Below are 15,173 nucleotides of genomic sequence, written 5' to 3'. Positions count from 1 at the left end.
TCAGACAAATCCAAAGGCGTCATGTATCCCATGGGCCGTGCTTGTTCAGGATCTTACCTTTCGCTCTGGGCTTCCTGACTGGACGTTACAAATCTGTCGGCAGTGGTCGCTGTTCCCAAAGGCTTCCCGGTACCTGTGCGTGCAGGGTATGTGTGGTCTGGGGTGTTTATGTGGTTGGGGATGCTGTGGAGGACAGGAGTTGCTGCTCCGTGTGCTCTTGTTGCTGCTGCTATAGTTGCTGCTGACCCTGTTGCTGCTCCTTTGGCTCCCGTAGATGCTGCTGCTGGCCCTGTTGCTGCTCCTTTAGCACTTGTAGTTGCTGCTACTGATACTGGTGCTGCTCCTTTGGCTCTTGTGGCTGTTTTGGGGCTGGCAGGTGCAGGGGTCTGTGACTCTAGTGAAGAGTAGGATTGCAACAAAGAGCACACGTTTAGTGCAGGGACAGAAGATTGGCCCTGTGCTGGTGTGATGCCTGGCCTCTGTCCCGGTGCAATGCACAGTGCATGCTTTCCAGTGACGTTTTCCCAAAGCTGGAAGATGCAGCTTTCACATTTAGCTTCAGGACTGCATCGGTGTGGGTGCTGGTACAGAACCGGGCACAACGAACCCCGACGGGGGCTCTGGGCACCGCTGTATTAGAAGCAGTGAAAAATGAATGCTATTATCTCTCCCTAGGGAGAGACTGCCACTTAGACCCTTCCATTGACACTCCTGATTCTCATTAGTATCTTCAAAACTCTCCCCCTTAAGCTCTACACAACATCTCAGCATTGCTGAGCTAGACTGGTACGCCTGATGGGCCAAGGCAGAGTACAAAGCAGAGCTTTTTGGACAGTGGGTCTTTTCTTAGTGCCTGCAGGGGTGATGGGCCAAATGCAGAAGGAGATTGAAAGAAGAGGCTCTTAGCTACCCTTCAACACATACCATTTTCGATGTATAACATGACAGAAGATGTCTGCTCTGGGTTTCCACCTTTAGCCCCACACCAATACCATCCTTCATCCTTTTCTCTCAGGCGGCTCATCACTATTGTGTACATTCCTTTTTTCTGGTTATCGCTGACTATCCTTGTTCTTCCTTTAAATGCATCATCTACAAATCCATGGGTGTCTACCACCGGGCTGCATTGTGCCTTCTCCCACTTGCACCAGTATTTCATCTCATACTCCTTTTGGGGATCGTAGCGGCACGTAGCGGACACCGAGCCACCTACAACTCCACTCAAGCGCCTCAATTGCTTGGGGATGGTTGAATCTGGAGGTGTAGAAGAAACGGGGTAAGCTGCTTAGCCCAAACTGCTCTGAGTCCTGCCCCCCGAAAAGACAATATATGCCGGATTTTGGAACATGGCTGCAAATGCAGATGCTGTTCAGCAAATAAGGACCTAGAGCAGCTGCTAATCATTACCTGCCCTTTCTTCCTAGCCTTACCTTCAGTGAGCTGCAGGTCTATGGTTTCCGTGTCTCTGGAGTCACTTGGCGTTCCTGTCCCACACTTGTACAGCCCAGAATCCTCTGGTTTTAGTCCATTTATCAAGACGTTGAAAGTCCCAGAGCCCTCCTGGTGGGTGATGACGATTCTCCCGTCGTAACTCTTGCTCACGTAACCGTCCGTGTCTGCTATGAGAGAACAGCCACTTTTTCCCAGTCTACACCAAAAGCTCCTTTCGCTGCCTTTGACATTTTCCGTGTGACACTGGATTGTCACTGATCCTCTGGGCTCCCCAAGCACCAGCTCTGGTGATTTTGGCACGGTGGGATCTGTTGGAAGAGAACAGAAGAGAACACCGTAAGGAGCAGCTTGGAGCAGCTTCCCTTCTTAGCCCTTCCACGTTTCCTAAGGGTGAGTTTTGGTCAATCTCCGGGCACTTTTCATAAAGAAAAGGAAAGAAATCCTCTTCTAATCTCGCAAGTAAATGACTGTTCTCGGCAAAGGGGAGGAAGAGCGTGACCAAGCAAAGTTGATGCCACAACTGTTGCCTTAGATTGAGGTCATCGTAAGCCACCACTAAAACACGTGGCTCCCAACACCATAAATTGGGCATGAGGGTTTTCCAAGTCTGGGTGCGTGGGCTCAGAGGAGAGACCTCAATCTACGTATTTTGCAATCAGTTGGCTCTGAAGGCATCCGGCTACTGTACCGTCCAACACGGTGAGGTTTACGCTGATAAATAAGCCTCTGTTGGTAACGCCGATGCCACATCTGTAAATCCCACTGTCGTTCTTCCTCAGGCTGGTCATTCGCAGCATGGCTGTGCTGTTATGAGGGAAGTCGGTGATTTCTGCTCGGTTTTTGTACTCGTCGGAGGTGTAACTGTTGGTAGAAATGATGGTGTTGCACACTTTGGTGGCTGACATTTTACACCAAAACTTCCGGTCGTGTCTGTTGGCTGGAGTCTTTGGATACAAACATGGGATGGTGACTGATTCTCCAACCCCCGCTATCAACAGCCTGGGCCCGTTCATGGCACCTGAAACTGTTTATTCAAAAAAATGTAGACAGTGCATTAGCCAGATAGCCAGCCAGGTGGTACAAACCAGCACAGCAGCACAAATGTGAGACTGATGACCTGGCCCAGACGGCTTAATACTAATTTTGGAAGATGTAAAATTCGTGTAAAGCAGATCCACATTTCTTGGCTCTCCCAGGCTTTATTACTCTATACCTGGGCAGGTAAGGGATTTGGATAAAATCCTTCATCCACGTTGTGTGGCAGCATCTAGGGAGAAACCCTGATCTACCGCTCAAGTATTATGCAGCCCTTTCGCAGGCAGGACTCCTATCAATCCCAGCAGGTGTTTTACCCGCCAAAAGCTGAATGGATCAGAGCAGCTGGGCAGTATTTAGTGACAAAGAGATCTCAGAGGAAGAAGTAATCCTGTGTTGTCCTTTACATCTCTGTAAAACGTTTCTACCCTTGAGGTCTCCACTCCTGGAAGCAGAAGCACTCTACAGCCCATTGCATCTGCCTCCTTTCTATTGGTTTCAGGAAAGTTTTGGTCAGGTCTTAATGAGAGATGCAGGGTTTGATTCTCTGTTCCCCGTACCTCATGTGATCATTTACACCAGAGCCAGGTAGGTATAAATACTGTCCTGATCTGGATGCTTTTATTTGCCCTTTGCAATCACACTGCATGGCTATGAATGGCTGCAGGATAGGCAGGACCATGGACACGTGCGCCTTGAGCCTTCACGATATCATTCAGAATCATTAACTGTGTCTTGTGACGGGGACGTTTCCCTCGTCTCCACTGTGAAGAGAGGGAGTTGCCCTCCTCCAGCCCTGCGTTAGAAGGGATTGTCTTTTATTTCACTCCAAATTTCCTGTCATTCCCTGCAAGCCCTGAGATCTCTCCCTCAGTATCGTTGCAAGTGCTTTGCATCACAGAGATGGTTCCTAAACTTACTCACCGTGGAATAAGAGTGGTAACAGGAGGAGACCATCCATGCTTGCCCTTTACTCTTCACTGGGTAGACATCTGAGTTGCACTTTGGTATCGAGGCCAGGGTCGCCTTTCAACTCCCAGCTGGAAATCCAAAGCACTTAACTTTACACGTAGCTGTCATCAAATATGAGAAAAAGGTAAAGATAAAGACCAGGATTTTCAAAGAGCTTTATACCCAGAGGGAAAGATTTCCAGCATAAGCTTCCTTTGTGCAAAAATGAAGTTTATTTCCTACATATGAGGACTTTTTACCAACTTTTCCTGAGCCTGAGGAAGGGCGTGTAAGCCCAAAAGCTTGCAGAAATATATTTGCAATGCAATTTCTCAGTTGGTTTAATAAAAGGTATCATCTCTGAGCCAAGAGTTCTGGATGTTTGCATTTCTTTTATGGAAGTTAGGTACCCGACCGCTAATGAAACCGCATGGGAACCGGGCACCTAAATCCCACTGGTGCCTGTAACCATTCCAGCCACTGGGAACTTTTCCTGTTGAAATAGGAGACCGCTTGCTGAAATGTATGATGCTGCTAGCATATCGCCTTGCATCAAAGCCTCTCAAGCAGAGAAGCAACTTGTCCAAATTTACCGTGAGCAGCAGAGCCGCAGATAGGACTCGGGTGTCCTGCTTGCCAAATCTGTGCAGGACCCACTAGACTCCATTTGAAGTCTCTGGGCAAGCTCAGCCAGAAAATAAAAATGAAAACTTTGTTATGCGTACGGTGCTGGGACCGAACGCTGCGCCTGCTGTACCGGACAGGGATCAAATGCGACTTCCTACAAGAAGTGTGGTGTGAGGGTGAAAACCGACCACGCAACATGAAGTGGAGAGTGCTGGCAAGGAATAAGTGGTGCTGAGGGGGAGGAGTGGAGCCTGGTAATGACAACTAGCTCTGTGAGCATTTTTATTCACAGATCTGAAAATGCTTTACCAACTCACATCATTGCCATTTTTAGAGATGGGGGAAAAACGGAGGCTCAGAGAACGGAGAGGGGCTTGGTCCCCGGATGGATCAGCGGTTGAACTGGGGCTTTGCTCTCCAGGCAGTGCTGGGGCCGTTGTGCCCCGCGGGGGTGGGAGGCTGCCCCAGCACTGAGCTGACTGGAAGAGAGCTGTGGGCTTGAGCATGTCTGATTTAGCCACTGAGGTGAATAATCTGTTTTGCTAGAAGTCCGCGCGCCTGCCCCGAGGCTGCAGCTGGCCTCTGAGGCCTTGGGCAGCCAAAATCCTAGGCAGGGAGTGCAAGATTTTTATCAGCTCAGCAAACAATAGCAGAAGATGAAGGGAGACGCAGGCAAATTTGGTGGTAGTCTGGGGAAGCCCAGAAGTCCCCTCCCCAGCGGGGGCTGTCTGTCCAGCTTCGGACCTGCTGGAAACGACATCCCCTCTTTCCAACCCATACACTTCTCGGTGGCGCTTTTGGGACATCTGCGCAGCCAATTACGGATCTAAGCGACCCACTGTTTGTGCTCGGCGCTTGGATTCACTTCCTCATCCCGAGTTAAAAATTCACTCCTGATTGCTTTAGTGTTTCAGTCTGAACAGTCTTTGGTGCAACTCTCGGCTTGACAGTTGCTCAACACTCAGCTTGGTTGAAACCTCAGCCCCCACCGCAGGGCGCTTCCCCAAGTCCCTCCGAGACACCTCCAAGCATTTCAGGAAGCAAAGAGGTTAAGTCACCTGCGTTTGAAACCAGCTGTAAACTGTGTAAGCAACTCCTTCCACGTGCGCTTGCTCGTGTGCTTAGAAACACTTTAGGGAACTGCTATCCCACTGGAGTGTCAAAGAGATGTGCCCAGGGTGTGAATGACTCCCTGCCTTCAGCTGTGAGAAGCAAATTAGCGCACCTTTTGTAAAGCACGGTTCCACGCAAAGGCTTTTGGGAGGAGGGCCAGTGATATCACCGTCCTGCAGACACAAGCAACAGTGGGGCAGTGAAATGAATTGCTTAGGAATGAAGCGCAGAGCCCAGGACTGTGGACTGCTAGGCCTGTGCTCTAACCATTAGCCCGACTGCCTCTCTCTGCCTTCATTTTGCCCCAGCAACCAAGCGGAGAACGTGCACGAGCTGTTAAAAATAAGCAGGCGGGTAGAAAAATGATCGATCGGTTTTCTTTGGCTGTGTTAAAATGGACTGCGATACCCCCACTGACCTCGTCTGGATCATTCCTTGGCGGGGACCCCGGTAAAGCTCGGGAGAGCAGCGTGCGGCGTGACGAGGCGGCGGACCTGCAGCGATGGAGCTCAGCTGGGATCGTCCATCTCGGCACCACTAGACACTTCCCAATGGCGGGGCCGGCTCTAGCCTGCCCTCAGCTTGCAGCAGTGGAGCTTGGATCGGGCCCTAAGCCAACGAGGAAGGGAAGAGCACCTCTTACAGGGGTCGGAAGCTGCTGAGAGCGGCCCTGGGCTGTGGGGAACTGCAAAGAGCTGGGCTAGGTGGATGCGCTGGCTTGCTTCCCACCCCCTGCCTCCCCCCAGCTGCCTGCCCTGTTGGTAGCATGCGCGTTTCCACCCAGATCACAGCAGCAGCAGGCGTCAGCTAGGCTGCCCAGCCCGGGACCTCAGTTCCTCCTCAGTCCTCATTCTTGCAACACTGGAAGGACAAGGGAACTGTGTAAGATGGGGCTGGGGAAATGCACTTTATTTAGGCCAGAGAGTGAGTCGGCCGTGCTGAGTCTGCTGAAATGTAAATTAGGGATCATCTGCGTGTTAACTCCTTGCTTCCAACAAACCAGACACCAAATAGAGCTCCCTAGGATGCCGGTTTGTTCTCTGGGGCACCGAGATTTGCTGCACAATAATGAGCTTCTCAAGGAGCCTTCAAAGCCCACCACAAACTCAAATTCATTTTTATCCATAGCAGATAAGCCTTGTTGCTGCCATCAAACAGGGTTTCTGACCCCCTGTGCAGCTCAACTGCTTCAGAGTCCAACTGATAGCGGCTAGTCATATGGGAAAGGGAGCGCCAGGTCATGCAGTGAGGATATCTCACCAAGGCTGTTTGGTCTGTGCTATGCAAGTGGTCACAGCAGAGAATCACAAAGGTCTCCTCTGCCTTTGGCAGTGCCAATGAGAAGTGTCATAACTAGATCAAACACGGTGTAATTGGTGTCAGTGCCCACTGACTTCAATGGGACCGGACTTTGGTCTCCTCCCCTGTAAAGCCTGACATTGCAAAACGGCTCTGGCAGCATCACTGCAGCAGTAGCTTGGTAGTTAGTGCCAAAAGTACTGTAAGCAGAGTGAGACCAACGGTATAAAATTCCACCCTGATTTGCATCTTGGTTCAAGGTTGCCCAAAGGTTAGCGTCTGAATCTGAAAGTGGTGGCTTAACTTGTGTCCTGGTGACTGACCCCCGATATCAGCACCTGCCTGGGGCTAAGATCCTTTGCTAAGAACACCTTACAACAGCTATTCCTGTTCAGCTTACTTTCAGGAACTAGCAAGAACGACATCTGAGCCAGACTTGGCTTTCGTGGCATACACTGTTATAGCTGAGCTAGCATTTGCCATCTGTTCCTCCTTTTGGGGTTGCGGATATTGGGTGAAGTTCTGACACCGCAGAAATAGAAAGAAATTCTGCTCCATTGCCTGGGCTGTCATCTACCCTGCTGGTGTGGAAACCCCATGTTCGGGCACTTAGCACTGATCAAGTGTTTCTTCCTTAAACAGAAAGTTTTAATAGTGCTCTGTCTTAAAATGAGACCAGAAAGCACGTTTCACTGAGCTAAACTGACCTTTGGGGTCAGCCCAGTTAAGTCCTTTAACATAAGTATAACTCAATAATTCCTTTTGCTCTGTCGTTAGGCGTTGGTTGCCATGCCTACATGAGAACATCTCTGCGATCTTTTGAGATCTTGTACATGGGTTGTATAGTTACAGAGCAATACTTTGCCACTGAGTTCAAAGATAATCTCTCTTTTCATACCATCGAGACAATACCAGTGATTTAACAAAACTGCTGAAAGGACTTGAAATACATGTTAATGTCACCGTCTCAAGGTGTTCTACTCTTTATAGAAGGATAATCTACAGCCCTGTCCTGTGTCAGGATTCAGGGAAGAATGTAAAGCAGTTTGTGAGCTATGGTGGAGCTGCTGAAACACTTTCTCATTTGCTCTTCCTCAATAAAATGCCATTTTCCAAAGGACCTTACACGTGGCCCAAAGCACTCAGGCTGAATATGGCCCAAGAGCGGAAAGCTGGCTTAGCCATCCTACCCATGCACGCAGTACCGCACCCCCTAGCAAACTGGCATCCTTTTATTTTGTGGCTGAAGTGGCCTTGCTTACTGCAGGAAAGGGAGGAAAACACAGTGATATAGAGGTAGCTCTTTGTTATTCAGTGCCTCCTCTCTTGGAGCATCTTTGTGCTGTGGGTGCTGAGTGCTCTGAGCTCTCCTTTTAGTCTTGCTGAGTTTTGCAATGCAGCTGTGGGATGGCGAGCACCCTGCCTCGTGAACCCTTGACAATTGCCACTACATCCTGTTCATTAGGGGCACAGCAGCCAGGCAGCAGCAGCTGCCATCCATGTGCCCTCTCTAAGTGGGCACCCGGGACCGATTGCCCTATCACCCACCATTCATTATGCTACTGCTGAGCACCAGTTCCTTCTTACTGGTAAAGAAGTAAGAAGCAGAAAGCAAGAGAAGACGCAAAGACAGGAGGAGGAGGGCTTGGATGTTCAGCTTCCTCAGCTGGAGTGGGCAGCTGCAAGCATTATAGACAGCACACATGCCTGAGCTTATCTTAGCTGCTTTCACTCGTTTCAGTCTTGCTGTAGTGTGTATTAGCAGAGTATCAACAAACTCAATTACTGCTTTTTAATAATCACTAAAAATGCCATTATAGGTGCTTACAATGCTCCGTCTATTGCTATAGGTCTCTCTAGCCTCACACTTAGTCCAGCACTGTTTTCATAGTCTAGAAATACAGTTTAGTGACGGCTGGCCAGACTTGAAGGAAGCAGTGCCAGATGGAGCAAATGGTGAGTTGAACTCAAAAGCATAGTAGCAAGTGGCCCCTGGGACTCTCCTGTAGAGCTTCTCCTGAATACAGACTACTGCTACTAGGTTAGCACTTTGCCCAACTTTTAAAGTGTGCTTTACCTACCATAGGCTAAAATGGATCTCTACTGCAGGCTTTCTTCCATGCTGTGTCTCGAGCTGGATTTACAGAGCTCCCGTCTTTCCAGCACCGGTAGTATTTGCCCAGCTTTCTCTTCTCAGATCCAGTCCTCTTTAATGGCTCTTGGCTGTCGTCACAGATTCACACCACCAAGAAGACCAGAAGTGATCAACGACCCTTAATGGAGTGATGGAGCGACCACCAGCACACTGCGCATGGGACTTGCAGTCTTGTCCTTTTGTATTCAACCCTTTTGATGACCTCAGATGCTAATGATGTCATTGAAAAAAATGAAGAGGCTCTGATGAGAGAGAGCTAGCAGCTAGGAGGGGAATTTCCAGCTGTCTGGGCAACTGGTGAAAATTTTAGCACAAAGTACTAGTCCGTTCAGCTCAGTAAATCTCATTGTTTCGTGCACAGCTCTGGGGCTATATTGCAAGAGCAGAGAGAGGTCGTTAACTGTGTTAGGCTAGATAGGCACCTTTTATAGACTAACTAAATAAGATCCACATATCTATATCTATATCTATATCTAGCACAAGCTTTCATGAGCTCACACTCACTTTATGTATTCCAGAGCAGTATTCTAATGTGAATTAATTTATTAGCTTCTTTGAATCAAACTTTGTGCATCCTCCTCTCCCCCAGCCCCAAAACACTGTGTTGCTCAAACAAAGGGGAAGGTCCTAACACCAACATGATTATTGCTGTAATGTAGTAGCACCTTAGAGCCCCAGCTGCAGCCAAAGAGCCCGTTGTGCTAGACAAAGGGAAATGGAGATGGATGAGCATATCAGACGCTCAGAGATCTTCAGCGGCTCCCATGTTACCCGTGAAGTTGCAGTCTCAATGGCATGAAAACTGCATGTGCCTATGCATGACATGGCGGTTTTCTGATTCCAGACCAGTCTCTTAAAGTCATGCTAATGGAAGAAAATATCAGAGCATTGCAACATAGCCCAATTGAACTAAATGTCCACTTGACTGAACAGATAAGGATTGGGAAAGCAGAGCGGCATACTTTCATTGTTCTGTGGACATTTGAAAACTACTTCGGTCAGCTCATTATCTTATCTTATGGATAGATGTAACACCAGGTTAAGACAGAGAAGAACTTACTGTCCATGAAGCTGATCTGCTGCAACTGTTTTGTATGTTTGCTGTCTCCCGTAGGAATTAAGAAATGGGTGCCTCTGTGGTTAGCTTCCACTTCCAATAGAAGAGAGCAGACACACAAACTCTTACCATGGAGCAGCCAATACATATGAGGTTCCCCACTTCCTCTCCCTGTAATTCTGTAACCCAGACGTGGCATTATTTTGTTGTGGTATGTCTAATCTGTTGCATGTTTGATGGTGTTAATGCAGATTTGGGGAACAGGGACAGCAAAGAAAACCTATTTAACATAGAAAAACCAGGGCTTTCTGTATGGATGTGAACAGTGAGTAGACATTGCTAATGTCACGGTTATTACGGCTATTGCAAAGTGAGTTTCACGTGTACTTTCAATGCACATTTGTGGGAAGATACAGTACACAAACATAGTCATTTCCTTGTGGGAGCTGAAGAACAAAGAAGGTGTTATTCATGCACAGGGTTTCCACATAGCTCAGAATAAACTGCCTTCATTAAGGGAAAAGTAGCTATGGTGAGTTTGTAAGACCAAGCGATGCAACAGATAGCCTAAAATGCTGAGACTCATGGCAGAGTTGGTAGCGTCTGCCTGAGGGCACAGTTTCTTTTAGTGGCAAAATGGTTATAAAGATCCTGATCTTGCCTCTTGCTCGTGTTTAGCGGCACTTTGAAAACCCAAGGGCGTATTAGTTGCAAATCTGTGAAGCATTGTGGCATCCTGTTAGCTGAAGACAAATACTCCAGTAAGCAGAACTTGGGATTAGTTCAATAACAGTGAAAATCTGTTGCGCGGTGCTGAATCAGTGCAATAAATGTGCAATTACTTCCCTCCCCATGCCACCTGTTACTCCCGTGGATAGCAGCGCAGCAGAAATGAACCTCCTGTTCCCTGCCAGGTTCAGAACAAAGCTCTTCAGGGAGCAGAGGCACAAGACACCAGGAGATGTACACAGTCCTCTGGACCCACGCAATCACAGTCCCTGGCTTAGAAACTCGAAATGCTTGGTTTTGCATTGGACGGGGTTCTTGAACATGCTTGGAGGGGATCCAGCATGGTAGCTTCAGGACTAGGGCTCAGACCTTTAGACTAATTTGTCCCTGTCTTCAGTGATACCCTTTGCAGAGCAGTGGCACTACAGAGGCCACTCCACGATGCACATTTGCGCCATCCGCCAGTGAAAATCAGGGGCAATGCGATTGGACTCACCGGACGTTGATGGAGTCAAACCCCTGTGTCGGAGAGGGGAACCAAGCCCGCAGCATTCCCTCGGTAAATTATTTGAATGAAGCCGGTGCTGGGGAAAAGCACTGAGTTGGCAGCTCTGAAAGGTGAAGTTCAGTGCCTCTTCCTGAGATGGATACAGCCCAGGCACTTTCCCCCGGGGCAAAGCATCAGGAGGGGAGGGTATTAGGAACGTGCTAGACCACAGCCATAATTCAACTGACCGTTCCTTTACTAAGACCCAAACATTTAGGGCAACCGTTATACAGTTACATCAACCAGGTTGCTACTGTGCAGTCTTCAGACTAGCCGCAAAAGCAGTTACCCTGAACTAGTAGTGACAGTCACAAGCTTTCCATCAGATACTCACGACAGGGCTAGCGAGGGGAGATGCTGGCTCCTGCTAGTTGGCTCTGACAGATCTGGCAATCAACAGCACCCATCTACTGCTGGCCGTTCCCTTAAGTAACATTTCCCCAGTAATCCTACATAATTTACCTCTTGGTCTTTGTGGGAATCTGTTTTCCTGTAAGAGCTGGCAGGGGCTGGGGACCGCTCGTTATAAAGAGTTGTGGTGTTATCTGTTCCCCGACCTTGAGACATTCCCCAAACTCATTCCTCCTTATCTTACTCTCTTCCTAAGCCTAGCTGAACACAATAAAGTTTAAAACTCAAGGTCTAAAATCATCTGCCCCAACCTGACTTGTTTTTTTTTCTGGTCTCTCCTATTTTCGCGGCGGGGATTGGGAAAATGCCTATTCAAAAGGTTTGTCGGTGGTGGAAGCCCAGGGGCCAGTTCTTCCATGCTCGGTTTCCCTTAGTGTGGACTTGGGGTCTGAGTGAGTGAGCTTTGCAGGGGTTTGCCCCTCTGAAGTAAGAAATGAAAACTTTGTCCGCAATTCATCCGTGCTGTAGTATGCGATGAGCAAAGATACTTATATGTCTTATTTCTTACATTTGCTTCTATTCATTTTAAATTCCCTCAGAGCCAGAACTGAAATGCCTTCTCCTAGGACTTTGCTTCACCATCTGCTAGACCTGGCAGGGTAATATTCAGCTGTGTGCAGAGGCGCCACCGCAAAGACCGGGCACCGCTTAGAGCCTGCTCTAGCTTCGTTTGAGGTTTCCAGCTGTGCTCGGGCCTCATTCCTGTGCTAATTTCTCCAGCTCCGAAATACTACCTCCCAATATGCGTCTTGGAAGTTTCTCCTGCTTAATTTCATTCTCTTGCTCCTAGCTCTTCTCCTAGGATGCACAACCGTTCTCCTCTCACCTCGGGTTTGTGCCTTCCACGTCCTTCTGTAGGATCTTCCACAGGCCCTACATTTTATAAATGTGGCGGCTGATTTTTGGCACTCAACTTTGATATGCTAAAAGGTTGGATTTTCACGCAGCACCGAGCACCTTCCCTCTGACAGTGCGGCCCCCTGAAGGTATCAGGCTGGGGTTCCCCAATCACTAGTCACTTCTGGAAGGATACTGTGAGTTTTGCAATGCTGGGTGCTGGTACCTGTGAAGGGCAAGCAAAAAGTAGCAGGACATCATTCTCGAGTACATTTCCACTGTAGCCCATTGGCAAAAGTCACTGGGTTGCAGTTCTGTGCAGTCTTCCTTCATGTTAATGCACTTTTGCCAGCATGCATTGAGGCCATTCTTCCAGGCAGGTCCTGAAGAAGTATTTTGCACCACCATCATGGGATTGTCGTCTTCCCGGGGCTCCCTTTAGAAGACCAAAATCACATGGTGCAAGGACCGAGATGGGACAGAGATGAGGAAGGACCTCCAAGTCCAAGGCATTTGGTGGTCTCCATGCGATCAGGAGGTCAGGTAAGCATGGGCATGGAGACTTAATTTTCTCGCCACTCCGCCACACCTGCTGAGAGACCCTAGCTTGAGCCTCTGCAGTAAAGTGCCTTGTGCACCGTGGAGTCGCAGCTGAAGAAATCCGTCCCACAAAACAGCTGGGAGGATTTTACTGCCTTTTGGGCCCTCTACAGCAACAGCAACAGCAACAAGGCAGGTCAGAGAAAGCAGCATTCCCTTGTTCCAGTCAAGAACTACAACCACAGCAGTGCATGGCCACGTGAGACGGTAGCTGTGTCCACAATCATCGACTGCCTGATCATACGTTCAGACCTGCGGCGCTATGCGCGCATCGTGTTGCTGGCTCTGTGGCCTGCTTTGTAACTGCGCCTGTTCGACCCTTTTGTCATATTACTGATATCATACTCGTGCGATACTGATTTGGGGGCAATTTTCGGAAGACTATCCACACCTTAAAAGAGAGAGTAGCTGGAGCGTGACTTCTGCCTGCTATAATAGTGCTCAGGGTGGTCTCTCTAAAAGGCTTGATCCAAAACCCTTGCAAGCAAGGGACCCCACTGAGACTCAGGGAAGGGGAAGCTGGGAACAATGTACAGTTCCTCTCTTTAACATGCACAATGTTTCCTTTGAACTTGGAGTTCATGCCTCAGCATTTCTGAGCCCAATGGCTTACAGGGAGAAGCAACGAGATGATACCACTTCTGCACAGAGCAGAGGGGAATTTGGGACGTAAGCGAGAGACATGGCCTGACAGTCGCAGAGTGCGGACGTCCCTTGTGCACTTCACGTTCACACCTCCAAAAATGGATTGGATTGATGATCCCCCCCACCCGAAGCAGAAGCATGGTGTTGGCTCTTCTACAATAGCTCATTAGCAACGGCAGCTGCACGGCAGTCATTAAGGGTGCTCTGGTTTGCATCTGGGGGTCACCCCAGCAAAGGAGAGTCGTAGTCTGCTTTCTGACTCTACACCCACACTGGCATGGAGATGAACTATGGCCCGACAGTGCAAGCTTTGTTCCTGTTCACCAGCCTCAACCTGGCTCTACAGGAGCCCAGCCCAGGGGTCACAAGGGAACTTGATCTACAAGGCCCATTCAGTCAAAAGCTGTTGGCAAAGCTGCAGGTAAACACTTATTTTGCAATCCCTGCTCTCCCTTCAGTCTTCAGCCTTCTACTGACACCCCTGCACAGCCCTGAGCAAAAGTGCAATGTCCTTCTCCCATCCTGTTAGTTAATAGCACATGCAACTGCTCAGTGCCCCGAGAAATTTGAACTTTGGGCCAGTTTTCCAGTCTCATCAGAGCCCCCCTCTGGCAGTGTTACTGGGGAAGGACAGTGTAGCTGGTTGGGGATGAATGAGAGACTTGAGTTCAAATCCTCGTACTGACATCATTTCCTGCAGGATGCTGGCAAGTCACTTACCTTCTCCAGGCCCTAGGTACTGGCATGCAAAATAGGAAATGAAATCACACTTTCCTGCCTCACAAGGTGGGGTCTGCGAGATGCTCTGATACTACCATAGCTGGGGCTATGGAAATACAACAGATAAGTCCAGAAACCTGCAGTCCACAGTAATAAGAACATAAATGTCACACCAACGGTCCACCTAGCTTGGTATCCTGTCTCCAACCACGGCAAGTAGCAGACGCTGTGGAGGAAGGATGCAAGAAACAGGTGCTGGCCAATTCTGTAACCCCCCCATCCATCATGTCTTCCCAGCCTTCAGCCCCAGACACGCATCCTAGAGATGGTGCTGGCCAGCTGGCTTTCCCCGTTTTTATCCCCTCCTCCTGCCATGTTGGATATGCACAAAGGTCACCCTTATAATAATTGTATTGCCTCTGATAGGGCAAAGCCAAATTATTTCTTTAGTACTCTTAGTAATTCATTTCAGTTGTGGTATCAGCTAGCCCGCGGGCATCCCATTCGATCTCCTCTCCTTCCTTAAATGATTGAGTGAACTTTGCGCTGAGAGAGATGCTGGGTCGGCAGCCTGGGAGGGTGAAGTCCTCTCAGTATCCCACAGGACAGAAACAGCAAGGGCCATGGTGAAGTGGGAGCCATTGCTGCCTCACTTGTCGTCATGAAGGTCTCGGCGCAGCTGTGTGAAGGAAATAAAGGAAGTTTTCTTTAAAAAACTGAACTGCCCCTTTTGTTCTCGGTATTAAAACCACCAAAGGGGTGGCCTCTGCCACTGGGCAGTAGGTAATTCAGTTGTTTCAAGGTAAACTGCACTTGTGGGGTGCCAATGGTCATGCTTTTTTTTCCTCCAGGCTGGCCTTAGCACTGGCGGAGCAAGTCCTGTTCACACTGGCAGTATCCAGCCTCTTCCTTTTATTTCCCTAGGCTGCCTTTGCCCTCTCCCTAGCTTCAAAGGCAGATTTGCTAGCAACACTGTTTGTAGAACTGATCTCACA

General features: G+C 48.9%; 1 protein-coding gene across 1 annotated transcript in view; it reads right to left on the bottom strand.

Annotated features, from left to right (window-relative positions):
* The window catches only part of PIGR (polymeric immunoglobulin receptor), a 37,342-nt gene extending 31,406 nt beyond the window's left edge, over positions 1-5,936 (bottom strand). The window contains exons 1-6 of the mRNA XM_090026326.1: positions 5,597-5,936; positions 3,412-3,560; positions 2,141-2,476; positions 1,431-1,760; positions 925-1,254; positions 58-394 (exon numbers count right to left, since the gene is read on the bottom strand). Of these exons, the coding sequence (XP_089882452.1) occupies positions 58-394; positions 925-1,254; positions 1,431-1,760; positions 2,141-2,476; positions 3,412-3,448 (1,370 nt within the window). The 5' untranslated portion in view covers positions 3,449-3,560; positions 5,597-5,936. The remainder of the gene's footprint in view (positions 1-57; positions 395-924; positions 1,255-1,430; positions 1,761-2,140; positions 2,477-3,411; positions 3,561-5,596) is intronic.
* Positions 5,937-15,173: the final 9,237 nt, after the last annotated feature.

The sequence above is a fragment of the Crocodylus siamensis genome, chromosome 13, assembly GCF_052110815.1.
Source record: "Crocodylus siamensis isolate JL-2025a chromosome 13, ASM5211081v1, whole genome shotgun sequence".
Lineage (NCBI taxonomy): Eukaryota > Metazoa > Chordata > Crocodylia > Crocodylidae > Crocodylus > Crocodylus siamensis.
Note: the sequence above shows the minus strand (reverse complement) of the source record. Positions and strands in the feature narration are given on the sequence as shown.